Source organism: Columba livia, chromosome 3 (assembly GCF_036013475.1).
Source record: "Columba livia isolate bColLiv1 breed racing homer chromosome 3, bColLiv1.pat.W.v2, whole genome shotgun sequence".
Classification (NCBI taxonomy): Eukaryota; Metazoa; Chordata; class Aves; order Columbiformes; family Columbidae; genus Columba; species Columba livia.
Genome location: NC_088604.1, coordinates 69,652,596 through 69,665,303, shown reverse-complemented (window position 1 = coordinate 69,665,303; position 12,708 = coordinate 69,652,596). Strand labels below are relative to the sequence as shown.

Below are 12,708 nucleotides of genomic sequence, written 5' to 3'. Positions count from 1 at the left end.
TTAATCTGACTTTTCCCTCTTTGTAGGAAGCAGAGGAGAGAGGAGCTGTGTTTAGGAAACCAAAAGTGGGGTCTCAGCAAACCAGGTTTCCAAGCTTCAGTCTCTGCCACTCCAAACTACTGCCCTCTCAAAGCATTTTCTACAATACACTGGCCTTTCTCATTACAACTGACCAGAACATTTCCAGTAGAAAAGTTTCTGTTGAAAGAGGTCATTTTGATGAATTAGAAACATTTAATAGGAGCATGCCTGTTGTAGCAAAAAAAAAAAAAAAATAAATATATGTAGACATACTGAAACAGAAGTTCCATTTTAAGCTGATGATTGGTTTCATCTGAAGTAAAAATAATCATACACTGTGCTACACTGTATAAATTGTTTAAAAGGAAAACAGAACAAAACACTTTTGATGCCATCAAAATAGAATATTTCAATCAACCTCCAAGGGATTTTAAAATTGTGTTACATTGGAGGCTGAAAAGTGTTCACTATTCCTCCATTTCAAGATGGAAAAATAGTCAACATCAGGTAATTTCCCTGGGAAAACAGACATCTCTTACAAGCCACCTCCAGTCCCTGCTCTGTTCTTGCCCTGGTCCTCAGCTTGTCTGATGGCAACTGATATCTCTGCAAAAAATGCAGTCTCGTGTAGTGCCCCAAAGACTGTTACCAGATGATTAAGGTACTATATGTTAAGAAATTTGGGAAAGCAGTAGGACTAGGGGCACGGACTGTTTTTCAGGGGAGAAGTGTTAGATCTGTGGGCCAGGGCAGGATCAGGATGTGTAGGACACAGGGACAGAAAGAAGTGGGATGATTCTGACCTCTTTGGGGGGCACAAGAACAGCAGGGCCAGATGGTGCCCCTGCCCCATGGGGAAGCTTTTGTTTCCACCATGACCACTGGGGAAGACCAAAGCCCCTGCAGTCCCAGTGCCCTCTTTTTCTGGCCTTTCCTGAAGCCTCCTGACATCTCAGGTGTCTTCTCATGAGCCCCACACCTCTGCTAGTTTCCAGCAAGTTCTACCTGCTGCTGCAGGGATTGGAGAGGCAGCAGCTGAGGCCATGGCTAGCCATCAAGACCTGGTGACCTGCTCTCCAGCCTTAGCAAAACTCAGACCATCACAGGAAGGAGAACAGCTCTGAGTGACAGCCATATGTGAGACTCAGCCATATGTGAGACTCAGCCATATGTGAGACTCAGCAGAAAGATCTGCTGTCTTTGTGCGTGTGAGTTGGAGGGAATGAAGGCTACAAGGTGTTAATTGTTGGGAGGACCAATGGGAGCATTAGCAAACACTTTGCCTGCCAGAGCCACCAGAGCAAACCTTTCCCTAAACCACTGGAATAATTTGGTGCAATATGGCAGGTTTGTTGTGTCAAGGGCATAGACTAAAGTTTAATTATTAAAGCGTGGGTGAAGGGGAATTTGTACATGTCAGGATGCCCCAGGAGGCCTGATCCTGGCAGAGCTGCCCCAGGCTGCTCTGCAGCACCCTGGTGGAGTTTCATGCCCAGGTTGAGAGGACAGGCAGCCCCTCTGCCCTGGCTCCCTCTTTGGGAAACATGATCTGCAGGGAAAGTGATCACCGACAAACTCTTCAGCTGGCTCTTCCATAACGAGCATAGCTTGTATAAACACACAATGCAAGCAAATAAGTAGCTGTGTGATAGTAGAAAAAGTGCAAATATTGACAAAGGGAGAAGACATCCCTGAAGCAGCATTCACTGCAAACCCTTCTCTGAATGAGCAATAGTTAAATGTTTGTCCTTGCCTCTTTCTTTCAAAAGTAGGGCAAATATCTATAGAGTTCCCAGCGGGGAGGTAATCTAACTTTAACTTTTGTACAGTCAAGTAAAACACCTGAGACCTGTGTTAGGGATGCAAGCAGGTCGTCTGAATTATGATTATTCAATCTGGTATTATTTTAATCTGACATGCCTCTCACGTGCTTCATGTAGATTCTTCTTGACCTGAAAACTGTAATCTCAATGCCTTTATCCTTACAGGTTGCACTATCCTTTTTTTTCTTTTTTTTTTTTTTTAATATAAATATATATTTAAATAGCGAAACCCTGCCTGTGAGGCAAACTGCCACATTTCACTGTCTCAGGTCTACCAAGTGTGGTCTGGGTCCCCTTCGAGCAGCAGTCTCTGGCTTTTGCTCTCGCAGAAGATAATGAATTAAAAGCCGCGGGCGGTGAGACCAAACACCTCCCTTGCAGACACAGCGTGCTCCAGGTGGTGCTTCCTTGCTCGCTTACAAGAAAATAGCCGAAGAAATTAAGGAGGGGGAGAAAATGACTGATCCTTCTGTATGAGATAATGGATGAGCCCGGGATGACCTGTTTTTTTCCTTGCGGTGGAGCGGTGCTGAAGACAGAGGGCACCAGCGCCCAGCCCACAGCCGTCGCCCCGCCGCCAGCGCGCCAGCTCGGGGCGGCCGGAGAGCCGCCGATGCCGGCTCCGAGCAGGCAGGGAGCCGCTGCCTCACCCGACCAGGTGAGTCTCAGGGGTAACCCTGCAAACAGACTGCGGGGCTCAGCCGTGGAGCTGCCTGTGGGACAAGCGATGCAGGCAAAAGGCACTCGGGAGACGGGCTTCGGGGCTGCCCGGGGAGCACACTTCACACGGCTATGCCTGCGTGCATGTGCGGACACATAGACAGGACGGCGGAGCAGCGGACCATCGCCTTCCCCACCACCGGCTCCAGCCCTCCGCGCCGCTCTGCGGGCAGCCCCGCCGCGGCACCCCTGCCCGCCGCCGGAGAGGGTCGGGGGAGCGGCGGCCAGTCTGGGGCGGTGCGTGCCTCGGCCGGGCTCCGCGCCTTGGGGTGCGTGTGTGTGAGTGTGCGTGTGTGCATGCAGGGAGACGGCGGCAGCAGCGCCAGGCGGAGGACAGAAGTTTGGGGAAAGCGCCCAGCGGTGCTCGCAGGCGGCCGAGCCGGCGGTGGCGGGGCCGGGGCAGGGAGACACTGAGACAGCGGGACAACAGGACAGCCGGGTACGGGAACAGTGCCACACGGGCCAGAGGGGCAGGGGGACGACGGCACAGGGGGAGGGGGACGGAGGGCCGGCTGCCTGGCGCTGTCCCGGGTGCTGACGGCACCGCCGTGCAACAGGGACCTGGACCGACCTGGCCGCGCTCCCGCCTCCTCGGGCGGCGGCGGCAGCTGCGCCGCCCACCCCCTTTCTTTCCACGGCTTTTCAAGCCTCCAAGCCCAGCCGCTGGGCTGGCTGCCTCTCCCCACCCGAAGTCTGCATGTAAGGCAGGCGTGCCGGTAAGGCACATCAGGACTTTGCCCGCCGTTGCCTTAGTAACTAATGTGTATTTTCCCCCGCTTGCATATGTGTGTCCCTGGCTGAATTACAGTTTTGCCCCCTACACACGGAAAAGTCAGTCTCAACTGTAAAGTGGTTCGTTTCTTCTTCCCTTCGCTGACCTTTAAATGACATTTCCCGTCGCTGGTGGGGCAAATTGCTCGCTTTCTCTTTTCACCCCCTTTCTGTATTGGAAAAGGAAATTCCTGAACTGAGAGAGATGCCTTCGGGTAGTCAGAATGCGAGAAGAGAAGCACTTGTCACCTCGCTTGCAGGGCTAGGGACGCTGGGACCAGGCTAGGACAATTCTCGGATGAGCTAACTACCTTGTGAAATTTCCAAAACTTCCCGGGGGCGGAGGAGAGCGTGTTTGCGGCTGAAGGTGCGGGAAACAGCCGCCTTGGCTTGAAAAGAGGACACGAAAGGGGTCATATAAACTTAACATATGTGAGTATTTATGATCGCGTGTCAAGGAAAGTAAATACATATGTTACTCCCTCTTGAAACTTCCTTTGGAGAGCTTTTACCGAAGCAAATTGACCTGGGCATTTGCGAAAGCAGTCATCTCCTCAAACTGTGCGGGGTTGCTTTATCGAGCTCTGGTTTGACATCGGTTTCCCGAATAGCGTGTTTTATCTCCTATTTCTATGCCATCAGGTTAAAAGTCACTAGGATGACGGCTGCCTGGGCACCTTCGAGAGTGATGCTGTAAGATTTCGCTGTGATGGTATTTGGAGCAACTTGGGCGCTGGCGGGGGGAAGCGGATGCCATTTCCTACATGTCCTTAAACCATGTGCAGGCACGAGGAGCACATGAAATTCGTAACCTGGGTCTGGATGACATCGTGCAACAAAATGATTGGCGTGCTGCTGGTCTTTTTCCCTGCTCTGCTCCTGGAGATGGACGTGCTGCCCAGGAGCGCCGGGCGGAAGATGCTTCTCTCTGCAGCCTCCTCGCAGCGGTCAGTGGCTCGGATGGACGGGGATGTCATCATCGGGGCCCTCTTCTCTGTCCATCACCAGCCGCCGGCTGAGAAAGTGCCAGAGAGGAAGTGCGGGGAAATCCGGGAGCAATACGGCATCCAGAGAGTAGAAGCCATGTTTCACACTTTGGATAAAATTAACGCCGATCCTGTCTTGCTACCTAACATCACTCTGGGCAGCGAGATCCGAGACTCCTGCTGGCACTCCTCGGTGGCCCTGGAGCAGAGCATCGAGTTCATACGGGACTCCCTCATCTCCATTAGGGACGACAGGGACGGAGGCACCCGCTGCGTTTCCGACTCGCAGCCGCAGCCCCAGACTAGAGTGAAAAAGCCCATCGCGGGGGTCATCGGCCCCGGCTCCAGCTCGGTTGCTATCCAAGTCCAAAATCTGCTCCAGCTCTTCGACATCCCCCAGATCGCTTACTCCGCCACCAGTATCGACCTGAGCGACAAAACGCTGTACAAATACTTCCTCAGGGTGGTCCCCTCAGACACGCTGCAAGCCAGGGCCATGCTCGACATCGTCAAGCGCTACAACTGGACCTACGTCTCCGCCGTCCACACGGAAGGTAGGTATGGGGTAGCCCACTGCCTCCCCGGCGGCCCCCGGTAGTTCCCCGGTCGGCCCCGGGGCACTGCGACCTCCGCGGGGGCTCCGCAAGGACGCGTCGGTGCTGGGTTACTCATCGGAATCCCGGGGGACCCGGCTTCTCCCCGAGCGAGCACAGACCGCTGCCACCCGGGGAGACCGTGGGGGGAACGGGCAGAAGTGTGTGTTTGTGTGGGCATGCGGTTTCCGCCGGCGCAGAGGAACCCCCCCGGCCCCGGGCGCCGCGGCTGCGGGAAACGGGGTGGGGGGTGAGTCAGAGAGTGGGTTGTTTCAGCAGCGCAGGGAAGCCCCCAAGAAATCAGGCGTCTCCTCCCGGTGCCGTCCCCCGTCCTTACTCACACACAGAGTCGTTCGTGTATTTCTAAATAAAAGTTACCAGATGTATGCACTGAGATCTGGAGCTGATAGCGGCTCTGGCTGCGTGGGGTGGGGTACAGGGTTTCTCTGTGGGGCCGACGAGCAGGTTTTACATGCTCGGTCTCTACCACCTCGGGAAGTTTGGCATTTCTGCCTGGGCAAAAGGGAGTCGCGGCTCGGCAGGGACTCCTGGATCAGCTACTGTCTTTGCTGCGTATGAACTCTTTGTCTGGGACTGCCAACACAGAAACCTGAAAATCCCTCTGCAGTACAGACAGCCCCTGGAAAGCCACGTCCCGGGGGAAAGAAAGGGCAGTGGCTAGTTTGTCACCAGGTCTGGGCAAGCATGTTGTCATGAAGCTTAAACAACTGTGAAAAATACTGCTCTGTACAATCTGTTCACAGTCAACAGGTTTTGTTAATTTTAAATATCAAGACAAGAATAACAAAAGTAAGGGTATTTTTTAAAGGAGGTGTTGGTTTATAGCCAGGGTACATGAAACAAATTGCAGAAGTAATCCTATAGCCCAGTCATGGTCCTGAAAATAGGATTTTTTGGTACTAAATTGCAAACCCGACCACATTATTGCTGTAATTTTGCAACTGTTCTGTTTATCTCACTCTGTCTCTTGCATGGATTTGATTTATGGTTCCCCCTGGTTACTGAGCTGACTCTGCACCTTTTATTCTCCCAGAGATTCCTAAGTAAAAAGAATTAAGAACATACATTATGGTTAATAAATAAAACAATCTCCAGGAAGAGTTGCATATACAACATTCAAAGGTGAATTGAGTTAAAGTGGACACACAAAACATGAAAGTGCTGCAACTTGGAGCGGGGGGAGGGCAGTAAGAGCAGGGAACAATGACCTGACGTTTGCAGTTCATTTATGCTCTGTTCAGATGAGAAAACGAACTTCTAGCAAGAGCTGGACACGAGCTATTAAGATTCTCTATTGCTGGGAGATACGATTAGATCTTGTGTCAGGCCAGAGTGAAAAATAAACGTGAAAGGGGTAAATTCTTTGTTGATGTAAATCACCATCTCTCCCTTCAACGCACTTCAGGGGGCTATGCTAACTCGCAGTGCCCGAGGAGCTGCCTCAAGGGACCTGCTCCCTCTCTCCCTCTCGCTCTCTAGATGCAACTGTTGTTGGACCTATCTCTTTTGGAAAAGACCATAGATTATGAAGATTAATTGTTCATTTTTAGAAGATCAGTATGAGTAGCAATTTCAGTCATTGCTTGTGAGAAATTCTAATTAAATATCTAATAAATAAATAAATATCTAATTCTAATTAAATATCTATTTACATGAATGTGTCACTGACTGATGAAAACTGCTTGTTGCAAGATATGTTTGTAGGATTTGAAGTGATACTTTTGAAAACAGTGGATCAGTTCTACCTCCATAAGCCAACAGTCTCTTCTTAGGAAACGTCACAAGGATTTTGCAGATTATGCAGCTCAAGATTCATATTTGCCTTTGTTTTTAAATTATTATTAATCTGTATCTGCCATACCTTTATTGTTAGATTTAAGTTACAAATTCCACTGGAAATATATAACGAGTTTCAACTTCGGTGTTCCTTTCTGGGAAGATAAGTTATTATCCTTGTCCCAGTTGCTGTTGGGTGGATTCCATGGCCTTTTTTTTTTTTCTTTTTTTTAAGTGAAATTAGAACTCAAGAAAATCGGTGTAAATTGTGCATTCCTGTTGTTTCAAATCCCATGCATTCACTGTGAGAGACTTGCTTGCTGGTACATTAAAGGTGGGATCATTCTTCACAGAAAACACAAAGCCTCTCTGAATAACAGTCTGCATGAACAGGAGCTGCTCCATCCATGCTATGTTTGGAAATATGGGGATAAAGTGTAGTTAGAAACATTCCTCCTCCACGCTTACTCATAGGCCTCTGTGCTGTCTTGGTGATGGGCTGCAAAATGTGCTGGGAAGAATTCTAGGGCATCATGGGTTGGAGAATCACTTCAGCAGGGACTGTGAGAAATGGGCACGTTTCTAGGAAATGCGCATGTTTCTAGGAAATGCGCAGGTTGACACCGTGAAGAGGTTTCACCTTCTTAGTACCTCAGATCCAGGCTGGTCACTTCTTGAGAGCAGACAAGATGCTTGGTTTCTATCCAACCCCCCGTTTTCATGGGGATGGACAATTCTCAGCTCTTGAAGCCACCCAACCACAAGGGGATGCAGTGAGACCACTGAGCTGATGGACTACCTGTGCCAGCTGGCCCTGCTTCTCAGACCACAGTGGCCCAGGGGCACAGAAATAACCCAGAGATGATGAGCCCTTTCTTCGACAGTTTGAACCATTCTACTCCTCTATTTACCCTTTTTCCACTCCTGTACTCTATCTGGAGTTATGTGAATGCCCAAAACAATACCAGTCTACACCATTATACCTTTAATGAAAACCAGAAATAAATACACAATCGGTGCCTGCCTTTCTTAACATGAAGCCTACATATACCATAAGAATGAAGATAATACAGTCACCCAATGTGCAGCATGGTGTCTTTAAGTAGTCTCCAATATCCTACTTTGCATTCACAGAATCACAGAATGTTGGGGATTGGAGGGGACCTCACAAGATCATCTAGTCCAATCCCCCTGCTGGAGCAGGAACATCTAGATGAGGCTACACAGGAATGTGTCTAGGTGGGTTTTGAATGTCTCCAGAGTAGAAGACTCCACAACCCCCCAGGGCAGCCTGTTCTAGTGTTCTGTTACCCTCACTGAGAAGAAGTTTCTTCTCATATTTAAGTGGAACCTCTTGTGTTCCAGTTTGAACCCATTACCCCTTGTCCTATCATTGGTTGTCACTGAGAAGAGCCTGGCTCCATCTTGTGACACTCACCCTTTACATATTTATAAACATTAATAAGGTCACCCCTCAGTCTCCTCTTCTCCAAGCTTAAGAGACCCAGCTCCCTCAGCCTTTCCTCATAAAGGAGATGCTCCACTCCTTTAATCATCATTGTGGCTCTGCACTGGACTCTCTCCAGCGGTTCCCTGTCCTTCTTGAACTGAGGGGCCCAGGACTGGACACAATATTCCAGATGTGGTCTCACCAGGGCAGAGTAGAGGGGAAGGAGAACCTCTCTTGACCTACTAACCACCCTTCTTCTAATACACCCCAGGATGTCATTGGCCTTCTTGGCCACAAGGGCACAGTGCTGACCCATGGTCGTCTTGTTGTCCACCAGGTCCCCCAGGTCCCTTTCCACTACACTGCTCTCTAATAGGTCATTCCCCAACTTATACTGGAACATGGGGTTGTTCCTCCCCAGGTGCCAGACTCTGCACTTGCCCTTGTTACATTTTATTAAATTTTTCTCCACCCAACTCTCCAGCCTGTCCAGGTCTTGCTGGATGGAAGCACAGCCTTCTGGCATGCCAGCTACTACTCCCAGCTTGGTGTCGTCAGCAAGCTTGCTATTCCCTCTATACCCTCATCCAAGTCATTGATTAATATATTGAATATATTGAATATATTGAATAGTACTGGTCCCAGTACTGACCCTTGAGGCACTGCACTAGATACAGGCCTCCAACTAGACTCTGCCCCATTGACCACGACTCTCTGGCTTCTTTCCTTCAGCCAGTTCACAGTCCACCTCACTACCTGATCGTCCAGACCACACTTCCTCGGTTCAGCAGCAAATCTGTTAATATGATAATTAGTGTTAATTGCTGGTGACCACATTTGATTGTACACAGTCTCTACATCCTAGTACCTGAAGCTGCATGGAGATACGTTGTACCTGTTGGGGGGGTTTTGCAAAGTTGTTTATTGAGATGTACAAACATTGCACTTGGGTAGAAACTTCTCAGTGAATAAAATCTGTTTTCAAAAAGGTGACATAGCACATTGCCCCTTTTAGATTAAAACTGACCCATAAAGCTCCACATTTAAGAACAAAGAAAGGTGAGTTACTGTGTTTGATTATATTGTTATGTATCTCAGTTGAGCATAGTTGCATATCATAAGAGTGCATTTTTTCCAGAGTGGGCAGTAGGCCTTAAATGATGTGAGAAATCTGTGCATTTGCTGTTGGAAGGCTGTGTAACTGTATTGTAGCTGCAAGGCATTTTCAAGACTATCATTTCTTTAAGGATTCTTCAAAGGTAATTCGGTGTTGGAGTTCTTGGTGTGTGCACATCTCAGCACTTAGGCTTGGAAGTCATTCTTATCTGGAAATGCACATAAGTGGATGTCTAACTCCGAGCCAAGGCTTCCTATAGAAATCAAAGGCATAAAAAGCACATACTTTAAGCTGGGCACAATCCCAATTGTGATAAGGGCAGAAGGAACTACACTTGCTAAAGGTTTCTTTCAAAGTGTGATATTCTGGTCTTCGATGAGATAACATCAGAGTCAGGTATTATTCTCAACTTACTAGGCAGTCACTAGTTATTTGGTCAAACTGTGAAGAACTACAAGGACAAGGCCCAGAGAAGAGCACCTGGGCTGCCCCCAGGATGAGACAGGGAATGGTGAGCTGAGATGGCAGGCATCACTTCTGCGTTGTTTTGATGCTGAAGGCACAGAAGTTATTAGGGCTGTCTCCAGAAAACACAGTGTGTGAGGGGTTGATGTCTGTTACACCAACTTCCAAAACCCACAGGACACCTGCACCCCAGCTAGTGGTCAGCACGGAGTCTCCACCAAGTCCATCCTCATCTTCAGCTGTTCCTCATACATGAAGGAGGAAAGATGATGGTGTAAGAAGCCTTTATATCACCTCATCTTCCAAATATCACTTCGTCTTCCAAATGTATCTCTTGTGAATAAGCAAATAGAAATACTTCATGCCTCTGTCTGTCTTTTCGTTTAAATCATTGCATACATGTTAGCCTTGTGAAATGTACGTGAGCTTTAGGATACTGTGAAAAAAAAATCTGTATGGGCAAAATAGATCCATTTGAGTGCTATTTGCGTTTTATGGACCATTCTTACACTTTACTGTACAAATACCCCTTTATAAACAAAATTTCCATTCCAACAAATCAACATGCAGACTTGGTAGAAAAAACTTCAGAAATTGAATGATTAAGTTAATTGCACCAAATTTTGGCTGTTTATAGATTAATTTTACTGAGAACATGGAGATGTTTCTGTTCTTGATCAGTTTTGTGAGATTTGTATTGCCAGGCTACTCCTTTTGCTTGAATATAAGGCTTAAAATGAACTATGATGAAGCAGATGGCACAACTGTAAAGACTTTCAGATCAAAGTAGATGGTAGGTAGGTTGTCTTCACAATATTTTTTTATAACCTGACTGCCACACGCTCTCCGTTGCAGTAATGTACAGGAAACTCATAAACATGGTTATATATGTTGGAAAGAGGATGAAAGGGAGTGAATCTTGTGCTTTATTGCAAATTTCACAGGAAATAATTTCTTTCAGTAGAACTCACTGAAGTAGCTGTAGAGGTACTAGAAAATATTTGTGTTTAAAGATAAGTGGGGTAATATCCATCAAATAACTCAAAGGAATAATTTTTGTACAATTGTGTTTAATTTCTCACAAGGTATTTCTACAGCTGTTTCTAACAATGTTATATTATTAATTCCATGGTATCTCTCACTTTTTGATAAAATTATGACCAGGCAATAGAGAAAAACAACTCCAATTCAAATGTGTGAAATTTCAGAGTTTGCAAACTGTTCTACAGGTACCAACAGTTACAAAAATGATCTTAAAGGTTAACCTCATGAAATGTGATTTGTGCCTGAGATGGATGTTCACAAATGCATATTCCAATCTATTTTTTCTCCATTTAACTAGCTTCACTAACCATCTGCAGAGGCTTTGTGACAGTGAAAAACGGAGAGAGATATGTCCCAAGGAGGACAGAAATTAATTTGAAAACAACTAGGGACTAGAATATTCCCTGTATAGAATTCATTAGTTGTATTTATTAGAAAGTCCTAGAGGAATCATATACAACAATTGAAGTCAACAAATTTATTGTGGGTGACAAACACCATAGAGATCAAGATAAATTTCTTCTTGAAAATATATTGCTTTGCTGTACTCCTAAATTCACAAATAATATAGCTTTTCAACTACACAACTGGCAGCTGCATGAGTTAAATAAACTCAAAAGGCTCATCCAACTTCTGTGCCTGTCTTCTCAGCGATACTGCTGGAGCTCATATTTATCAGTCAGCACTGTGAGTTCAATTGTGTTTTACTTCTATTTTTTTCTGCACTATGCCCTTGCCTTCAGATTTGTATGTCCCATGTTCCTTGTAAACTCCTGCAGGATTCTTGTCTCACTGAAGGGTATTTTAAAAAAGGTAAATGATCTTGACTTTCTCAAAAAGCAATGTGAAAATTCCTCTAAAATATTCCTTTGAATATATGGACGTATGGTTTGTAATACGACAGTGCTTGCGCTTAGGTTTCTCAGACAGAAAACCAAATGCTTTTTGAAGTGAAATCATATAATTAGAAGTATTGTCACCCGTTGAGAATGCTTCTTCAGGGGTCTGATGTGTCAGTGGGCTGGTAAGTGTAGTGGGAGACCAGAAACATTGCACCTGCCACACGCAACCCAGAAAAATACTGATCAAAGTCATTACTAAATGGTGCTCAGTGACCCAAGCAAAACAAAGTGAGGATTTCAGTGTATTTTCTGAGTGGCAGGTGTTTGCAGCATAAGCCACCATCACAGATGGCACTAATTAACAACTGCGCTGGCAGACTCTGAACTGGCTGGACATGAACTACAATAGCGCTTCACCTGAAAAAAACATCCCTTCATCTATGGGGATATAAGGGATGCCAAGGGATATTGCCAGAGATGGGTGGGGAGAGGTATGTGACAAATGCTGTACTAGTCCTTCAACAGTGGACTGAATATTAAAAGAAGAAAGAGCAGGACACATATAGGGCATACCTTCGCAGCTCCACGATGTAGTGACTTCCCAAATACTATGGCTACCAGTAACCAATGGACCTTTCCTTCATTAATTCATCTAATCCACTTTTTTATCTGTTTATACTTCAGTCTCTACAGTATCATAACAATTATTTCTATAACTGAATTGTATGTTGTGTGAACAATTGTTATTTATTTAAAAATACTCCTTGATGATTGTATTACCTTCATACACTCATACAAAACTTCTCGTCATTTGTTAATTCTAATCATTAATCTATTCCAACATGAAATGTGAAAAAAAAGAGCTATATTCAGTATTCAGGGTGGAGGTACACCATGATTAAAGTCATTCATGAAGTAACAATTTCATTATTGCTCTCAGACCTTTCCTAATAAACCTCCAGTAGTCCATTGCCTTTGTAGCTACCACCATGCACCGAACCGATGTTGTCAGAAAATACTTCAAAATTACGGCAAACCTTTTTTTTTTTTTTTTAATGCTAAAGCCTACTTCAGAGGCC

General features: G+C 46.3%; 1 protein-coding gene across 7 annotated transcripts in view; it reads left to right on the top strand.

The window, feature by feature from the left end:
- The first annotated feature begins 2,110 nt into the window (after positions 1 to 2,110).
- The window catches only part of GRM1 (glutamate metabotropic receptor 1), a 190,448-nt gene continuing 179,850 nt past the window's right edge, over positions 2,111 to 12,708 (top strand). For 3 of the 7 annotated variants that reach the window (XM_065057511.1, XM_065057514.1, XM_065057513.1), the window contains exons 1-2: positions 2,111 to 2,502; positions 3,978 to 4,875. In XM_065057511.1, the coding sequence (XP_064913583.1) occupies positions 4,113 to 4,875 (763 nt within the window). In that variant the 5' untranslated portion in view covers positions 2,111 to 2,502; positions 3,978 to 4,112. Of the gene's footprint in view, positions 2,503 to 2,814; positions 2,834 to 3,257; positions 3,768 to 3,977; positions 4,876 to 12,708 lie in introns of those variants that run through there. The other 4 variants (XM_065057512.1, XM_065057508.1, XM_065057510.1 and 1 more) reach the window with 4 other exon arrangements.